Genomic DNA, 16956 nt, shown 5'->3' on the forward strand with positions numbered 1-16956 from the left:
CAATGTCTGAAAATCACTCACATATAATAATGATAATGGGCATTTCTTTATGGTTTCCAATGTGTTCAACATACATTTTAAAATTTGATCCTTTTAATAATCCCATGATTTAAGTGTTACAGGTATCATTATCTCTGTTTTGCAGATGAAGAAACTGAGTCTCAGAGATATGAAATAATCTACCTTATGGTTACATATCCAAAGTGCCAAAAGTAGGACTTGAATCCAGGACTGCTATTTCAAGTCCATCTTTGTTCTACATCACACCACTGATACTCAACAAAACAACTTAATAACATTATAGTATAGATTTCTAAAGTTAAGATTTCTTGGATTCTACTAGTTATGTTTAATAATTCTATATAGTTATTAACATGCAGACATAAAATCTAATTAACCAAACAAAGTCTACTTTAACTATCTTGTCAAACTAGGTAATAACATCCTGGCAGAACAACTCAGAGGAAGCATGTGAAATGAGTACAAAAGTAAACAGGCCTTAAGCTGCCGAAGGGAAAGTCAGCAAGATGGCAGCTTCAATCACTTGGAATAATACTAAAGCTGCCTCAGGCTCTTCTCAGAATGGAAACATGTCACTATTAGTGCAATATTTCAACAAATCAGAATGCAAAGAAAGGAACATTTATGTAATCACATCAGAGGAACAGCACTTTATTCAACATTTAAGTGGAAAATAATTATGAGGAAATTTCCTTTATCTAAAAAATAGTAAGTGGATATAAATGACTTAAGAAAAAAAATTGTTTTCCCCTCAGTGAGGTAAGAGATTTTAAAAGCTTACCTTTTAGAAACAATTTCCTTTCATATTCCCCTTGTGGAATTATTATAATAATGACAAATCAGTTCTTACAAGGAGGTGGCAAGCAGAAAAATTGGGATTCAGGATTCCAGTGAAAAAGAAAGTATTCACTGCTATCCTTTAAAAAAAACTACATCATAATCTATTGCAATGTTTCATTAGGAGGAACAGGTTGTCTAACATTTAATAAGAAGTCTAAAATATTTCAAATATTTGGGGAACTTACCTAATCAGTAAACTTTTAGTATGTGTCTAGTCATATAGCCATCTTCTAGTCAATCATCAGAAAATCAAAGGCAAATTGGCATGACTCAACCCAAACTTTAATACCGCATGATTGTGTCGTGTAAGCTTGTTTTGGTGGAGAGCTGCTGTGGTTTTAGCAGGGAGATTAACAACCGGACCTAAGCTGGCCTCCAAACCTTGCCCTGCTGATGCCTCAAGCCCTTTGAAGTCTGACCATCATACCTGGCAAAACATCAGTGGGAACTAGGATGGTGTCAGATCTAATCAAGTTGTTGCCTCAGCATAGCTAACTACGGGGTACACTAATTGGCCCAATTGCGGATTATACCTTTTGCTACAGATTCAAGACAATAATTTAGTCAAATGATGGTTTTTATCTCTTCTAATTAAGATTCCAAAGTAGAAAGAAATAGGATTAGACAGGTCAACTTCAAAATTGTGTCCCCATAAGGTGGTATGAACTTTTGATAGGTCTATTATGATGTGTGAAATATACATACTCTATTAACGTTAGGACTAGGAATTCTGGGAAGACTATACACTATTCTGTACCCATGTCACCAAATATGTATATCTTTTGTACATCAAGCTACTCGATAAAAATATTGCTGCAAATGGCAACTGAATAAATGATATATTACAATATAAACATACAGAAAAACTTAGTTATAATTGTCACTCAATAACTTCTGACAAAAAATTGCGTACAAGTTTTATTTCTTTAACTTTGACAACTAAAATGACTCAGAAGAACAATTCAAATCTCATCTACAGCCTAGTAGAGTACTTGGCATATAACAGAAATGATTACTAAATATTGTTTTGATTGTCCTCAAAGTACACTAGCCCTTGTTTTCACTACCATGTGTTAAATCTATTCTCTTGGGGGTGAATGATACTTTACTGTAAAAATTTCCCTACTTTTTGGGCATTGATACACGTATGGTCTATAAAACTGTCTTCTCTTCCACGGTATGCTAACTCTTTTGTAAACATACCCAGAAACCAGTCATTCTCTATCTTTTCTCCTGTTGGGTTTAAGAAATGGCAGAGATTTAGAAAAGTTGGTTCATGCACATCAGGACTATTTGAAGAACATTAAAATGCTCTAACACATTATTGCCATGATGGAGTATGTCAGAAGGTGAAGTATTTTACCATTTAAAGGTTATATTCCATTATTTTTACAATGATGATTTATCTCTCCTCCTACATTACTATCAGTCAGTCAGAACAAGCATTTAACAAGTACTAAGCATTAGGGATATAAAGAAAAGCAATAATCTATCCCCTGGCCTCAGGGAGGTTCTATTCTGATGGGGAAAATAACACATAAATGACTATGTACACACAAGATACAGACAATATAAATGGAATGTGATCCTAAAAGGAAGGCATCAATAGTTGTGGTGAAGGAAGGGCTAGGGCGAAGGACAAGGAAAGGTCTTCAGGATGATTTCTACTATGTAGGGACATTATAACAGCCATTGTTGTTGTTCAGTCATGGCTGATTCTTCATGAACCTGCAGACCATGATGGCTTGCCAATATTGGCTATGAGGCTCTTGGCAAAGATATTGTAGTGGTTTACTGTTTCCTTTTCCAGTGAATTAAGGCAAACAGGGTTATACAACTAGTAAGTATCTGAAGTTGGATTTGAACTCAGGTCTTCTTGAATCTAGCCACTGAGCTACCTTGCTGCCTCCATTATAATTGTTAATTGATGAAATGTAGGCTAGAATCTCCTTGAGTCTTTCTCAGCTGGTGTCAACTGATGATTAAGCAGCCTTTGAAGCTGAGAGAAAGTTTTGCTGAAACATTCTTGGAGCCCCCCCATGCTTCAGCGATGCTGGCACACCCAGATGTTTATATCTTATAGAAGAGTTCTCCCTTTTGGTTTAAAGCATACGGTGATGTCTTTGTCTCTCTAGATCCATACACACATATAGAGTGTCACTGACTCTTCATTATACAGTCTCAAGTTAAGACCTCAGAAACATGTTGGGTATCTCTACCTTTGCTAATCTGGCATATGGGCAAGAGAAGAGAAGGGATTTCCCCCACCCCCTTTTCTATGTATACTCAGTGCTTAGCATACTTTTTGGCACAAAGTAGATGTCTTAATAAAATGTTCCAGACTGGTAGATAATACAAATTCAATCTCCTCCTAGACTCAAAAGTTTTCATTCTGGTGGAACTGGATGGAATTGGAAGCGGTGGAATACTACTTTAATGGAGATGTGCAAATTTTAAGTTATTAGAATGTGCGAAGCTGGGATCTGAAAAATAACCATAGCATCCAGGAATAATGCCTGGTTGAATGACATTTGCAAGTAAAAATCCAGAAATAGTCCAAAATTGACTAAGTAGAGAGTAAGAATGTCTTTCAAAATCCCATTTCATTTTCTTTTAGAAGCAATGGTATTGCTTGCATTCTTATAGCACTTTACAGTTCACAAAGCCCTTTCTTCATCGTAACAATAGGTCTACAGGAATAGTTAAAGTAGAGAATCATTACCAAAGCCAGAGACAGGAACATCAAGGTAAAGCTGTTCCTTGGTATAGTTTTAAGTTTACTACCTGAGCATTATGGACCTATCACCATCTGATGGCAATGCAAAAGGCCTAAGTCCTTGGGTGGTGTCCTGTAGTTATCGCCCTGAATGGAAATTATCATCACTATGCAGTATACAGGAGTACTAGTTTCTAGAGTGCTGGGGAACACGATGCTGAAGAACAGTGTGTGTTACATTCCGCTAAGTTCTTCAACTTGAGCTCGAGGAAACACTAGACCCAAATGAAGTAAGGCGCTCTTGCACCTGCCTCAAATTATCCAGGAAACTGCTTGGAGCATTTGTTACTTCTTGGTATCCCCAGCATATAGCCCTCATGCACAAAGTATTTTTAAAATGCCAGTTTTTCAAGTGCCTGCTGTCCTGTTCAGCAAACATTGATTGGGCATCTGTTTGTGCAAGGCATTTTGCTGGAGGATATAAAAACAGTAGGGCAGAGGCTTTACCCTCCAGAAGCTTACATTCTAATGAAAGGAAGGAAGCAACAAAAATCACTCTTATGTAAAGGGGAATGAGATGATCACACTATTTCTCATATTCTTTCCACATACAAAGACACACAGGAACAGGCTTTTGTGGGGATTCAAAAAAAAGGAGGAAAAAGGTATTTGAAAAAAAAAGTTTCAGCTGGGGTGTTTCCTGGCTTATTTAACCCTGCTCTGAATTCTGCCTCCTCAGGGACTTTAGGACTGGAGTTCAATTCTAGCCCAGGTCTCTGTTTCTGTGGAGTGCAGAAAGACTTTCTTTCTCTTTTCACTTGAATCCTGGGTTCCACATTGGAAAATACCATCAGGCTCATTACTAGTGTATTAGACCTTCAAACTTAAGAGGACTTCAGAGGTTGGAGCAGGGCTTGTTTCTTTAGACAGCATGCTTAAGAATAAAAAGAGATTTATACTTAGTCTATATTTTTAAAAAGTGTCACTTGTTTAAAGATTTTTTCCCAATAAAATAATTTTTGAAAAATGTACTTTCAAATAATTATCAATTCTATTTTAGTTTTAAAAATAAGAGCTCAATGAAGATTTTGATGTCATTCTTCTAGATCTATACTTTCTACTATACAATATGACTTCGATTTGATATTTAGGACACTTAATCTTAGGAATATTTTATGATCTTTGATACTATTCCATTGGACTAGTATTACCAATCATGTGAATTACATTTTTATTTTATTGTTATGTTGAAAATAGTAGTACAGATAAACAAATTATTTGGAACATATTTAATATACAACTTTATATGATTACAAACTACAAAAAGATACTGAATTGATTATAACCAGGAAAGTGCTAAATATGCCATTTTGATGGATCTTGGGTAATTTCTGCTTTTGCAATTTTAAAAAGCTTTTAATTTGTTTGTTTGCCTCTTTTAAAAATGCTACTTCTTCACCTGGCAAAATCTGTTATAGGTGATAGTAATGTGGACTTCAGTTCCCATTGCAGAAAATTTACTACCTTCAAGACCTGAACTTAGTCAAATGAAGACCCCCTGAAATATGCTAGTCGACATCATCTAAGTGTTTAATCTATCTATTTCTAGAACAACAGGTTTTTTTCCCCCTTTCTTTCAAAGTTGAGAACACCCCCTATATACATTGCTCTGTTCCCTGGACCACTAAAACACTTTGAAAGGGGTCTCTTGGCTAGGTTTTTATATAAACAGGAAGTGGCAATCTTAGATCTGGCAGTCAGAAAAATCTGCTTGAAAGTCTGGGTCCAGGCTAAGAAAAATCAATCTATCTTTTATTAAATATAAATTTAACCTAAATGAAAACTAGAAGGCCTACTTTTCTTTACTAGAATAAGGAGTTTTAAATTTTATCCCCCTAAAACTGTTGCATAAATATTTCGGTACAAATCTTAGAAGTACCAGAAGTGAAACAATGTCTGAACAATTATATAGTGTTGGGCTCTATTTCAAGAGTCTCTTGAGAAGTGAAACAAATTAGTAAAGGAATAACTATTTCTACGGTCTCCTCCATTTGGCTTTAAGTGGCTTTTGAGAGGAATATCCTCAGATGAGAAACTTCTAGCACTCATGCAGAGATGACCTGCTTGAAGAATTGGCTGCCTGATTAACTATTAACTGCTCTCAATAGGATTAGATAATTAAGGACATTGATGACCATTAATTAGGAGGAGGGCACCTTAATTTGTCACTTGATAGGGCCCTTACGATGATTTATAGGTTAGTGCTACTTGCAAATGTGAAGGGAAAGAGAAAAAGAGAGAGAACCATTAAGTTACCTTATCAAGTGGCCAGCTAAAGAGGCCAGAGGGTCAAAGAAGGGCCAAAGTGGTCACTTAAGGGTGAAGTCCCAAACACCAAAGCAGTGCCAAGCCACATTGACCATCATTTGGTGATGAAGTAAAAAATATGCTAATTTATTGGTGGCAATTCTCCCTTTTTATGGTTTCAAGCAGTTAAGACAAGTGGCCTGCTTAAAAGCTTTTCATTTGAAAAGAGATTAAACAAAATGGTTTGTCAGGGAGGCTTGGCTGTTTTATGTCTTTGTTAAAAAAAAAAAGGAAAAAAATAGCACCCAGTATACTGATAAGTGTCACATCACACTCACCATGCTGTCTAGCTAGTCTCTGAGTCTTTATTTCATTGGTAAATATAGCAGTTTTGATGGTTTAATAGTTCTGTATTCCATTGCTCTTTGCCAGATTAGGTTGAAATAAATCTTTTATACTACTGCCTTCTGTCAGTACTGCTTACATAAAAATCACAGTGAAAAAAAAGTTTAAATTTAGAAATTTACTTAAGGACATTAGTGTAAATGATACTGCATTTAAAATGACATACGAGAACTAAAGATGACTTCAGTAACGGGGAAGAAAAACGGTTTCCAAATGCTGATCTCAACTCCTCCCTGAGCCCTACAGCCCGGGAGGTGCATCTCTCACAAATGAAAACCTCCCTATGAGGGCAACAGCACAGAGCTACTTTCCCACCCACAAGCAAGGGTGAATCATTCATGTTTAATTAAAATTTCTCCTGATATCTCTGGAAATAAACAGGCTACATTTATCATCCAACTTTACACCTTTTTTTCACACATTTAAAATAAAAAATTTTCTCATTCTATGTAATAAAATCACGAACATTTTTACAGTGCAAAAACAAGACAAAAACTCTATCAAAAGGGTTCAGAAATCATCGCCCCAAACAAAAGGGAGAAATATGTAAAGTATTCCCTACAATTACACATAACGATCTGAGATTCTATTTCCTTTCAGAATACACAGAAGCAGAGGGGATTCTGTCTCTTACCTCAATGGTGAAGACCTTCCTTTGGAGTTTGAAAGCAAGGTCCTTGGTGTCGGACACATCGCAAATCAGGCTATTGAGCCGGGGGATCTGGTGAATGTGAATCAAACCTTGCAGAAAGGAAATTAAAAGAAAAAAATTGAGAAAACGCTGTCATCAGATGCATAAATTAGAGAGTCTTAGAGCAGAATTCTGTATATTTACACACGCATCCTCCCCTTTTTAAACTGGAGCTTACTACCAGGAGCAATGAAGCAAACAGTGCGATTATACTCAAGTAATCAAGCAGAATAAGATAAACAGAAATCCTTGTGCGAGGAAAACTAATTGCATTTTGGTACAGAAGTACAGATGTAAAGAGGGATCTTAATACTTGTCAAAACTACAGCCGGTTTGTGTGTGATTTTCTCTTGTATTTACAGTAAGCAAACATGGCTATCACCTTGCATGCTGCCCACTGCACCACTGAGTGATCTTTATTTTATTAAATGCACCAGTAAGCAGCCAGCAAAACAAGGCTTAGGGGTTACTGATAACCAGTGAAGCTCTAATGAAAAGTATTTCATTTTGCACCTTATTAATGACTTGAACAAACTGGTATAGGAAATTACATTTTAGAGCACACTCTAGGATAGAGCATTAACCCTGATGCCATCCCTAGACCCATATCTCTGCGGCATGACAGACCTCTCGGTAGCTGCTAGGAGTTTTATAGCAGCACTGGGCAAACTGTGAGCTCTGCCCTCTCTTGTCAATGGAAATTCAAGCTGATTTTTTCTGACAAGGACACTGGATGCTTTTAGTGCGGCTTAATGTAGTTTCTGAACAACCCTTCAAGGGTCATTTTCCACAGATGAAAACGAGGAATGTTCACTAACTTTTCTCTGCCTAGCTCATTCTATATATAGTAGTTTTTCTTACAAGACATATAAAGTTTAAAGAAGGGAGAAATAAATTAAGAGTTTCAGCATAATTAACAAAAAATCTGATGGTAGAACACCTGCTATTAAATATGTGGCTTTTGTTTTTATTTAAAGCAGTATTTAGAAATCTTTATTTGTTTGGGGAATTAGAAGGGGAAATGTGCTATAAGGCATACTTCACTAACTTCCCACTGAATGTACAGAAAAAATATCCTCAAACAAGATGAATGGCTTTTTGGGGGTTGCAGAGAGGAAGGAAATTTCTTATTTGAGGAAAAAACAAAAACAACTCATCAATCACCTAGCTATGAGGTAAGATTTGAGCAGACAGCCTTTAGTTCTAAAACTAAAAAGTACAGTTGGCACCGTCTCAGACCTATTTCAATAGACAAATTCATTGTAATAAAAATGCCCAATCATCATCCTTTTGTTTGGTGGTTACTTATTCTGACCTCTGAACCTTTTCCTATAGAGCTGTTTGGCCAGCTAGTACAGTACGTCTGAGTTTCTTACGGAGAGAAATGAATAATTTTGGGAGAAAACTCAGAGGAGCAGAGCTCAGTCTTATCCATAGCCCTGACTGCCCAATATACACACCAAAGAGCAGACAGGATCCACATTAACTTTTAACACAATTTTAATCAGTTAACTTAAAGTCTGGTAGACTTTTTAAATACCAAAATGACATCATTATCATTAAATCCTTAAGGTTTATAATGGTGAACATGATTCTCAATGGATGATGGAAAAACAAAACAATAACAAAACCCCCAACATTTGACATAAATGTTTTCAAAGAACATGAAAAAAACCCTTGCTTTCATTTAAAAAGAAAAGAAAAGGACAACTTGCAGAAGATAACCTTAAAATCCTCCTCTCCTCATAAGAATGATTAATCCTAAAGATAAATCCATAGAATGTCAATGTGGACGTGACACACAGGAAGCTCTGATATAAGCAAGTAATCTCTGGAACAGGTTTGGTTCCAAGTTAATTTCTTCAAGTAGCTACTGGAAGGCCAGGCCAAACTGATGGGAGAGATTGGACACTGCCTTTAGAAAGTACAGCAGGAATTTGTTGTCTTTAGTGTCCTTCTTATCATCTCTACCAAATTTTTTGCAAACGCCAGGGTCACAGTCTCGCAGGCTTCTAACAGGCTTCTTTCCAATGAGCTGCAGTCAGCCGCTGAGCGGGAGGTTTCCATGGGACCACAGCACTGACTGCCACAATCATCACATCAGTAATTTATGCACACTCAGTGCACCATTCTGGATTAGCTAAAAAATGCTTTACTATTCACAGCTTTCTGTTTCCATTTTAGATTGGAGCCAAACTTATCTTTGGGCAGTTTTACTACAAGAATCTTTAAAAAAAAAACTTTGGAAAATATGATTACCAAATGGCTAACTACAAAACATTGGACAAATCAGTTAAAAATGGGAACAAATCTGTTGTTGCTCAAGAGTGGGTCAAAGTTATTTTGCATTTATTTAACAAAAGAGATGGTTTGTGACAAATAACCTTTTTTGCAAGTGAAAGGAAAAACTGTTAGGATAAGCAACTTTTGCACATAGTAAATTTTAAATAATATGACCAAGTACACATTTATTCACTTAAGTATACATGTTTTCACGTCAGTTTGAAACCCAGCAGATGAAAACTATTGATTTCATTGCAATTTTAGCTCCTGTTCAAATTATTGCCAAAACTCCTTTACTACATGTGAATTCCCCAGAGCCTGCCCGTTAAGATGTACATCTGACTGAGCCATGCCTTAGTAATAGGGCTTGACAACACACAAGGAGTCGCCATGCTTCTTTTAAAGCCCAAATGCACTTTTTTGAAAAATAACCTAACTAAGACTAGTTACAGAGGAGGTACCATTTAAAAAGTCTAATTAAAATGAAATGAAATGTTGATGCATCACAGATATTTAAATTGGACAAGATACGGCCAAGTACTAAAAAAATGGTACTTACCATGGTAATCCTTATATAGAGAATTGGCTTCTTTCTCAGAACCGATAAATGATTCAAGACCAACTACTGTATCTGATAAGTTTCTAATTCGGGAAGTAACTGCTTTATTCTGAAAAACATGGAAAAATACTAATTTTATATTTTACAAATATAAGGAACATTCATACAATGTGATTTTGTTTATTATCAAGAGACTGGAGTGAAACAGGGGAAAATATGGAGAAATAAAGCAGAATGTTTCCTTAGGGCTGTCACTTTGGGAAGCAATGCCTCAGCCAGCATGCATGCAAGACTGTTTGAAGGGACCAAGGCTGGTCTCAGCGGTGAACAGGAGCTGGTTTTCTGCTGTCTTTAGGTCAAGGCTGTGTTCATCCTTAAGAGCTTCTTGCTCCCTAGGTGGCTTCATCCACTACCTCTTGGAGACTTGGCAGACAACAAGAATCAAGGGAGTATCAGGGAGTACCATTCAGGATTAGGCACAGGTCTCCTTGCCGCCTGTCAGCTGGGATGGGCTCCTAGGCCTGTAACAGCTGAGGTCTTGCTATGGAATATAAGAAACTCTGAAGGATCCAGCTAAGAGGCTGCAGGTCTTGTTGGACTCTGGAGTCTCCTGTCCTGTCTCCAGATGCTGCTACTTGGCAATTGGATTAACAATCAAGGCAAAGTAAAGGAGGTGAGCAACCAACATGGGACCATAAACAGTCTACGGATTGTTCCTCTTGAGGCAACACCAGCTGTACCAAAATACTGCATTATCATCACTGCTAATAATAAATCCTGTTACTACAACACTGAATTGTGTCATAAATAATTGGAAGGTAAATTCCCAGAGTACATCCGTTTGTGGAGCAGCAGTGGTTCTGAAAATATTCAGGATTCTATGTCTGTCCAAATGTAAATATCAGTCTTAAAGGCCTTGACAACTCACCCAACCTAACTAAATAACATAAAGATGAGGCATGACTTTAAATTTTTGACAGGAATTAGATCAGAAAATGTTATATATAAAAATGCCGTAGGCATGTTGTTTACTCAGAAAAGCTCGATCTAAGTTGGGATATTTTTCCTCATTTTGTTGGATTTTAGAATTTCATGAGGTTCCCATTTCAAACATTAGTAATATTCAAAATGTCTTCGAATCTTTCTTTATCTCCAGTACTTGCCATTTAAATGCTGAACAAATGCCAGTTGACTGGCTAGCTAAAATTAGGATTAGACTAATAGTTTTTAAATGATCACTATATAAAGGAATATAAGTTCAAATAGTTAAGAAAATTTAGCAAATTTTTTACTGAATTTCTGTATATGAATATGACCAAGGCAATATATTATAATTACTTGCTTACCTATTCTACATGAAGCTTTTAGGATTTTCCACAAATAGGAAGGCCCATTTGTCTTTTTTTAAATCTAGAAATACTAATTAAAATTTCAAATAAAAGCAAAATCTGAGAATACTACCAATGAAATTATAGTAAATTCTATGATGAGTAAAAACACTAGCATGACTTAGATTGGACGGGAGGAAGGAGAAAGAAAGAGGGGGGAGAGAGAGAGAGAGAGAGAGAGAGAGAGAGAGAGAGAGAGAGAGAGAGAGAGAGAGAGAGAGAGAAAGAGAGAAAGAGAGAGAGAGAATGCAAGTATCTTTTCTAGAGGTAATTTTCCATATAATGGTGAGAAAATAGCTCAGATTGATTACTTATTTCCATCTATTTCCCATAAGAGATAATCCTACCCTAGAAAACAGTGTCTTCATAAGCTAAGTACACATCCTTTTCAACATTTCTTTAGCCAAAGACCACTACATCAAACTCATCCAGGTTGGGTTTCAGCCAGTTATTCTTCACCCAAACAAAAATGTCTGCCAGACATTCCAACAGCTGGGAGACAGTTCACAGTGAGTCAACTTGAAAATGATTCATTGTGCTTAGTATTGAACAATGTTGGGGTGGGGGTGGGTCAGTAATGGAGGGTGAGAACAAGTGGGAGATAAGGAATGACAACCAGCAGGCGCTCATCACTTTTTCAGCCTTCATTTTGGGGATAAGCTCACGTAGGATGAGTACTACTGTCATAGATTACAGATAAACATTTGTTAATGTCCTGACAAATTTTCTAATCAAAAATGTCAGTTGTACTATTGTTAATCTAAAAATGGATATCTATCTAGTTTAGGATCTAAATGTTGGAAACTGTGGAGATAAAAGAAAGAGTTTAGGGGGACTCTAAGTGAGATATAAGTAACATAAGTCATAACATTTTTCAACAATAACTACAGAATTACAGAGGATATGTCAATATGTGACTGTTAAAAACATTTCTGTGTATTTCTTCTATCTCATTAGGAGTATCCAGTACCGGTCCACCTACTTTTCTATTTAGCTAAAGAGGGTCTCTTCTTTCCCTCTGCTACTTCTTACTTTTCATCAATTACTTTCATAACAGCTGGCTGTCATTATTTTTTTCAAAAACCCTAGCATCTGCTGGAATAATATCTAGGAAACACTCAAGAAGGCAACTAAGTAGCCAATCTGGAACAGAAACAAGTGAGCTCTGAATGCTTGAGGCTTGGGTAGCACCAAGCGCTATCTGTCTATGGGCCACCACTTTCTCAGGAAGTTGGTAGCACCCTTTCATCATTTCAATTATGACTTACACAGGCTTACCACCAAGCTATTAATAACAAACTGAGCTCTATTGTAGAAGCTTGCATAAAGCAGAAGAGCAAGAATAAACCATTAACATTAAAGGATTTATATTTAACAGTAACTCTTACTGCTTTCTGCATGCTAATTTTGGTAAACTGTTCTAAATGGTGCAGGAAGCCACTTTGAATGTGAAAGTTGTGCAGTTAGTGATCAAGGGAATGACTACATGGTACAGTCCTGGAAATTATTTATGGTTAACAGCTGCTCAGTTTTTTTTTTTTTTATCGAGTTAACCTTTATTTTTGTTATAAGCTCATCCATTTTTGTGAATTGATCCAGGAGCAAAAGGCATCTTTCTGTAAGGGAATGTGCATATGTAAAAAAGTTTTTAAAACTGCATTACAGAATGCATTTATACCTCAAAGATCCTTTAGTTTTATTCACAGAGAACACAATGAATGCTCTTATCTATCAGCCTAATCTCATCTTAAACTTTCTTCTTTTTAATGGTCTTTAAATAATAATGATAGTAAGAACAATGTTAAATGGCCTTTTTAATAAGACAGGTAGGTTGAAAAAAAGAATCTGAAGCTACCAGCTTTAAAAAATATGGCAAGTAGAAACACCAGCAATGCAGCATGGGCTGTGAATTGTCCTAACAATACCATGTGTTTGAAGAGATTCCTCAGGATGCTCCTTGCCCAGGCCTTGGAGCCTGAAGCTCCTTTTTGTGTTCATTCTGATTCTGGTTGTCTCAGTCTTATAGTATTAGGTAAAATGCTTTCATCTCAATATAAGTGAGGGATTCATTTCTATGATGCATACTTGGATGCAGGGATTGAACATAATTATTCATAGTGAATTTGTAAAATTTACACTTTCCAACATGCAATGTCTAGTGACAGGGCATTCAGCCCTGGTTATCATCAGTGCATTATTCTGATGGTGGCAGTGTATGCAAGGCATGCTGACATCACCAACATACGTAGCACATACTGCCGCTCATCATCTTTGCCCATCTGGACTTGAAAATCTATCAAGGCTCCAAAATCCCTCTTGCTCCATACAAATCTCCATCCAGCTCCTCAGTGAAAGTTGGCAGTTCTGGAAAGCAGCCAAGACATGGCTAGGAGGGAAGCCAGAAGAGGAGAGAGCCAGTGGCCAGCAGTTTTAAGAGGGGTTTTTGGCAGCTACAAAAGGTATTGTTTTAAATTACATAAAAAAAAATCTTAAAGTTCCCAGTTGCATTGTAATTTTATAGGAATCATTTAAATTCAAACATGATATTGTTGCAAAGATAGAAGCAGATTCAATCGGACCTCCTGCAGTAGTTCTACTTTTGCCCTTGACTCACACGTAGGTGTTTTGGTCCCTAATGTTTCTTCTTTGATTTTGCAGAAGGTGGCTTATTTCAAAGGCCTCTTAACAAAACCCACTGAGCCAATTTTGTAATAAAGGAGATAAATTTTGTATTGCTTTTTAATTTATCTCACCAAACCCCCAATATGTACTTTAAAAACATTCTCAATTATATGGTGAAGATTAATATGTTAAAATCATGTTGCCTCTTCCATTTTTCATCATCCTTCCAAAATCAAAGTCAAGCAGAAGAGCTCAGACCCTAGATAGCTGCCTCCTTTCACTTCTTAAGCCATGAAGTCTCCAATAGTATGACATATTATATCAAAACAAAATGTACTTCCAAGAAATATTGTAATAGCAGTTTCAAAAATTAATTAACCCATACTAACTTAATCATCATGAAGCTTGAAAGGAATTAGCCAATTAGCATAATGCACATATGCGAAGCCTTGGCTAGAACAAAACCCATGGTTGCTCACTTTGCACTCAATTTTGAGTAGAAGCAGCAATCAAAATAATATGAAAGATACAGTTGCCAAAATTGAAAGTATCAAGTAACATCACAATCTTACAGAGAATCCAAGAAAGAGAGGCAACTGAGTAGGTGGAAAGTGCCATTAAGTGAACACGGTAGGAAAATGATAAAGGGATAACCGTGGCTCTTTGGCCAGAGTCAAGAATATGTGTTTGAGCTGCTATTTAAAGAAGTCTTGAGTCTACTGACTTACTACATACTTTTTGCATGTAATTAAAGTTCATAAAAACAGCAAGACTAGTATAGCCAACAGTTGACATACATACAGTCGTTTCGGGAAAAATAAAACACATGAATACTGAAAACACTCAAGAGTTTCATGATATCCTCCTTCTATCTTAAAATGTCTAGGATCAAAGAATTAAAACATACTGAGGGGTATTTCATCAGCTATTATGATTCATATCTATTTAAAAGTCATTTATTTACTTTTAAAATACCTTCATTTTGGCTTATGAATTATACTCCTAATTTATACTGGCTTTGTAAATTTTTTCCACAATTTCCCTCAGTTTATGACTGCTACAAATCAGTTGTTTATTTTACCAAATCTCTCTTTATGTGTAGGTATGAATTTGCTCACAATTCTGAAGTTAATAGTAAAATACAGTAGTTATGACTAAATATAACAAGTGTGCATTACAAAAAAGTACAAAACAGACTATACTAAATTATTTTTATTTTTAATTAAGGCTCAATATAATTGCATCATCTATTAATGAGTAATAAGCAATTGCATTAAATTGTTGACAGTGTTTGCTAAAGAAAATAAAATGTTCCCAGATTCAACATTTTGATAATAGGACCATAGATTTAAAGTATGGAAAAGGGACATTACAGGTCAAATAGATTCCGAGTTAAAGAATACTAATTTAAGGGCAGTAAGGAATTTCTGGAACCATCTGTAATTCAAAAATCAACCTTGGATTTTCTTGATCTTATCTCCAAAGCTGAACAAATAAAAACTAACTCCAAGAAAATAGCTTTAGTCTTCTTGCTAATCCTCAGAAGTTCTATGACCTTTATGTGGACTCTAGGTGAAGGAGGAATTTAAAGGTCTCTTCCAGAGGACTCTGCTAAGTTAATGATAGTAGAATCTTCATTTCAAGTACCGACGAAATAATTTGCACAGATAAAGTGATCAAATTATTAAACATAAGACATCGATCCATTTCTTTTGTGTGTATTATTAGTCAATAACTTGGGATTTCAAATTGGCATGTAGACATCGTGTTACTTTGTATAAAGTCATTTCAAGTTTATTATATTTTAAGTCATATAGAACAAACTTTAATTTTGATGAAGGTTTCAGGGTACTAACAATGAACAGAACCTACTACACACAACATTCTTATTTAAGCATCAGAGCACTAGAATTTGGTGTCAAGAAGAACTGAGTTTGAATTCTACCTCAGCGCCTTACCAGCTGTGTGATTTTGGAACAAGTCACTTAACCTCAATAAGTCTCAATTTTGCTGAGGTCCTTCAAGGGTCCTTCATGTTCTAAAACTCTGACCCTATGATCCGATGATCCTTGGCAACTCTTCAACTGAAATGTCAGGTGTGGTTGAAGTAAATCTTATATATTCTGAAAATGCTCTTGAAAATGAGAAAGTGTGTACCATTTTGACACTATGAGATCACAGCTACTGACAAGTTCATGATGGTTATCTAATATGCTTAGCAAGGAAATTTACATTGTTACCCACCAAGAGATAGAATGATAGGATAATCACAACTGCAGCAGTTCATTGTAGATACATATTCCCACACTCTACAAATGATTTGGGTACAGCTCATGAAAATGATCGACATCTGAGGACTGCTTTTTGAGTTTTAAAAACTTGACAAGCCATAGGGTTTGGCAAGTCAGAATCTGTAGCCTACCACTTTCTTCTTGAAACCCTAAAAACACAGTTCACAGATGTCCAAAAACTCAACCCAGCCTGGCTAAACAATTGCTGATATCCAAATAGCCCACAGAGCACCCAGCTGATGTTTGTGATGCAGTGGCAGGTTAAAGATACTAAAGTTTAAAATCAGCTTATGATCATCCCATATTGAGGATAAAATTATAGCCTGTCATTAGGAGCAGGATGACAAAGCCAGGTCCAGATGGGAGACTGGCTGGGAAAAATGCTGAGGCAGGTGGGAAAATGATGGGAACCTGATGGAAGACAGGACTGCTCCCTCTGCTGGCAAGGCCCTCACCTGCTTTAATTTTTAACTAATGACTTGCTTTTCTTTAATTATTTAGGACATAACCCAATAAATAATGTAGAGTATTCCGTTCTCAGGCTGCTACTATGTATTTGTACATTTTTGAGCTCGTGGTGCCCTATATTTTACTAGAATAATTTGTCAGAGCTATAGGCTCCAATGCTTCACCAGGGGTCCAATTATTTATCTTGTAATTTAATTGCATAATAAACATGTGCAAATCTAATTCTACTCTTATAAAATGAAGCTCTTGAAAAATTAAAGCCATCTCTGAATTATTTCATTAATATATATTTCCAGGAAGAAAAATATTGTAGAACTATGTCTTTTACAGTTTCTTGCTCTGGCTTAATATAATGTACCATAATG

The 16956-nt window shown here is 36.1% G+C and overlaps 1 protein-coding gene across 1 annotated transcript in view; it reads right to left on the bottom strand.

Annotated features, from left to right (window-relative positions):
- The window catches only part of ELP4 (elongator acetyltransferase complex subunit 4), a 281026-nt gene that overhangs the window by 145379 nt on the left and 118691 nt on the right, over positions 1 to 16956 (bottom strand). Inside the window, exons 8-9 of the mRNA XM_007497217.3 lie at positions 9823 to 9931; positions 6924 to 7030 (exon numbers count right to left, since the gene is read on the bottom strand). Coding sequence (XP_007497279.3) covers positions 6924 to 7030; positions 9823 to 9931 — 216 coding nt within the window. The remainder of the gene's footprint in view (positions 1 to 6923; positions 7031 to 9822; positions 9932 to 16956) is intronic.

Source organism: Monodelphis domestica, chromosome 6 (assembly GCF_027887165.1).
Source record: "Monodelphis domestica isolate mMonDom1 chromosome 6, mMonDom1.pri, whole genome shotgun sequence".
NCBI classification, from domain to species: domain Eukaryota; kingdom Metazoa; phylum Chordata; class Mammalia; order Didelphimorphia; family Didelphidae; genus Monodelphis; species Monodelphis domestica.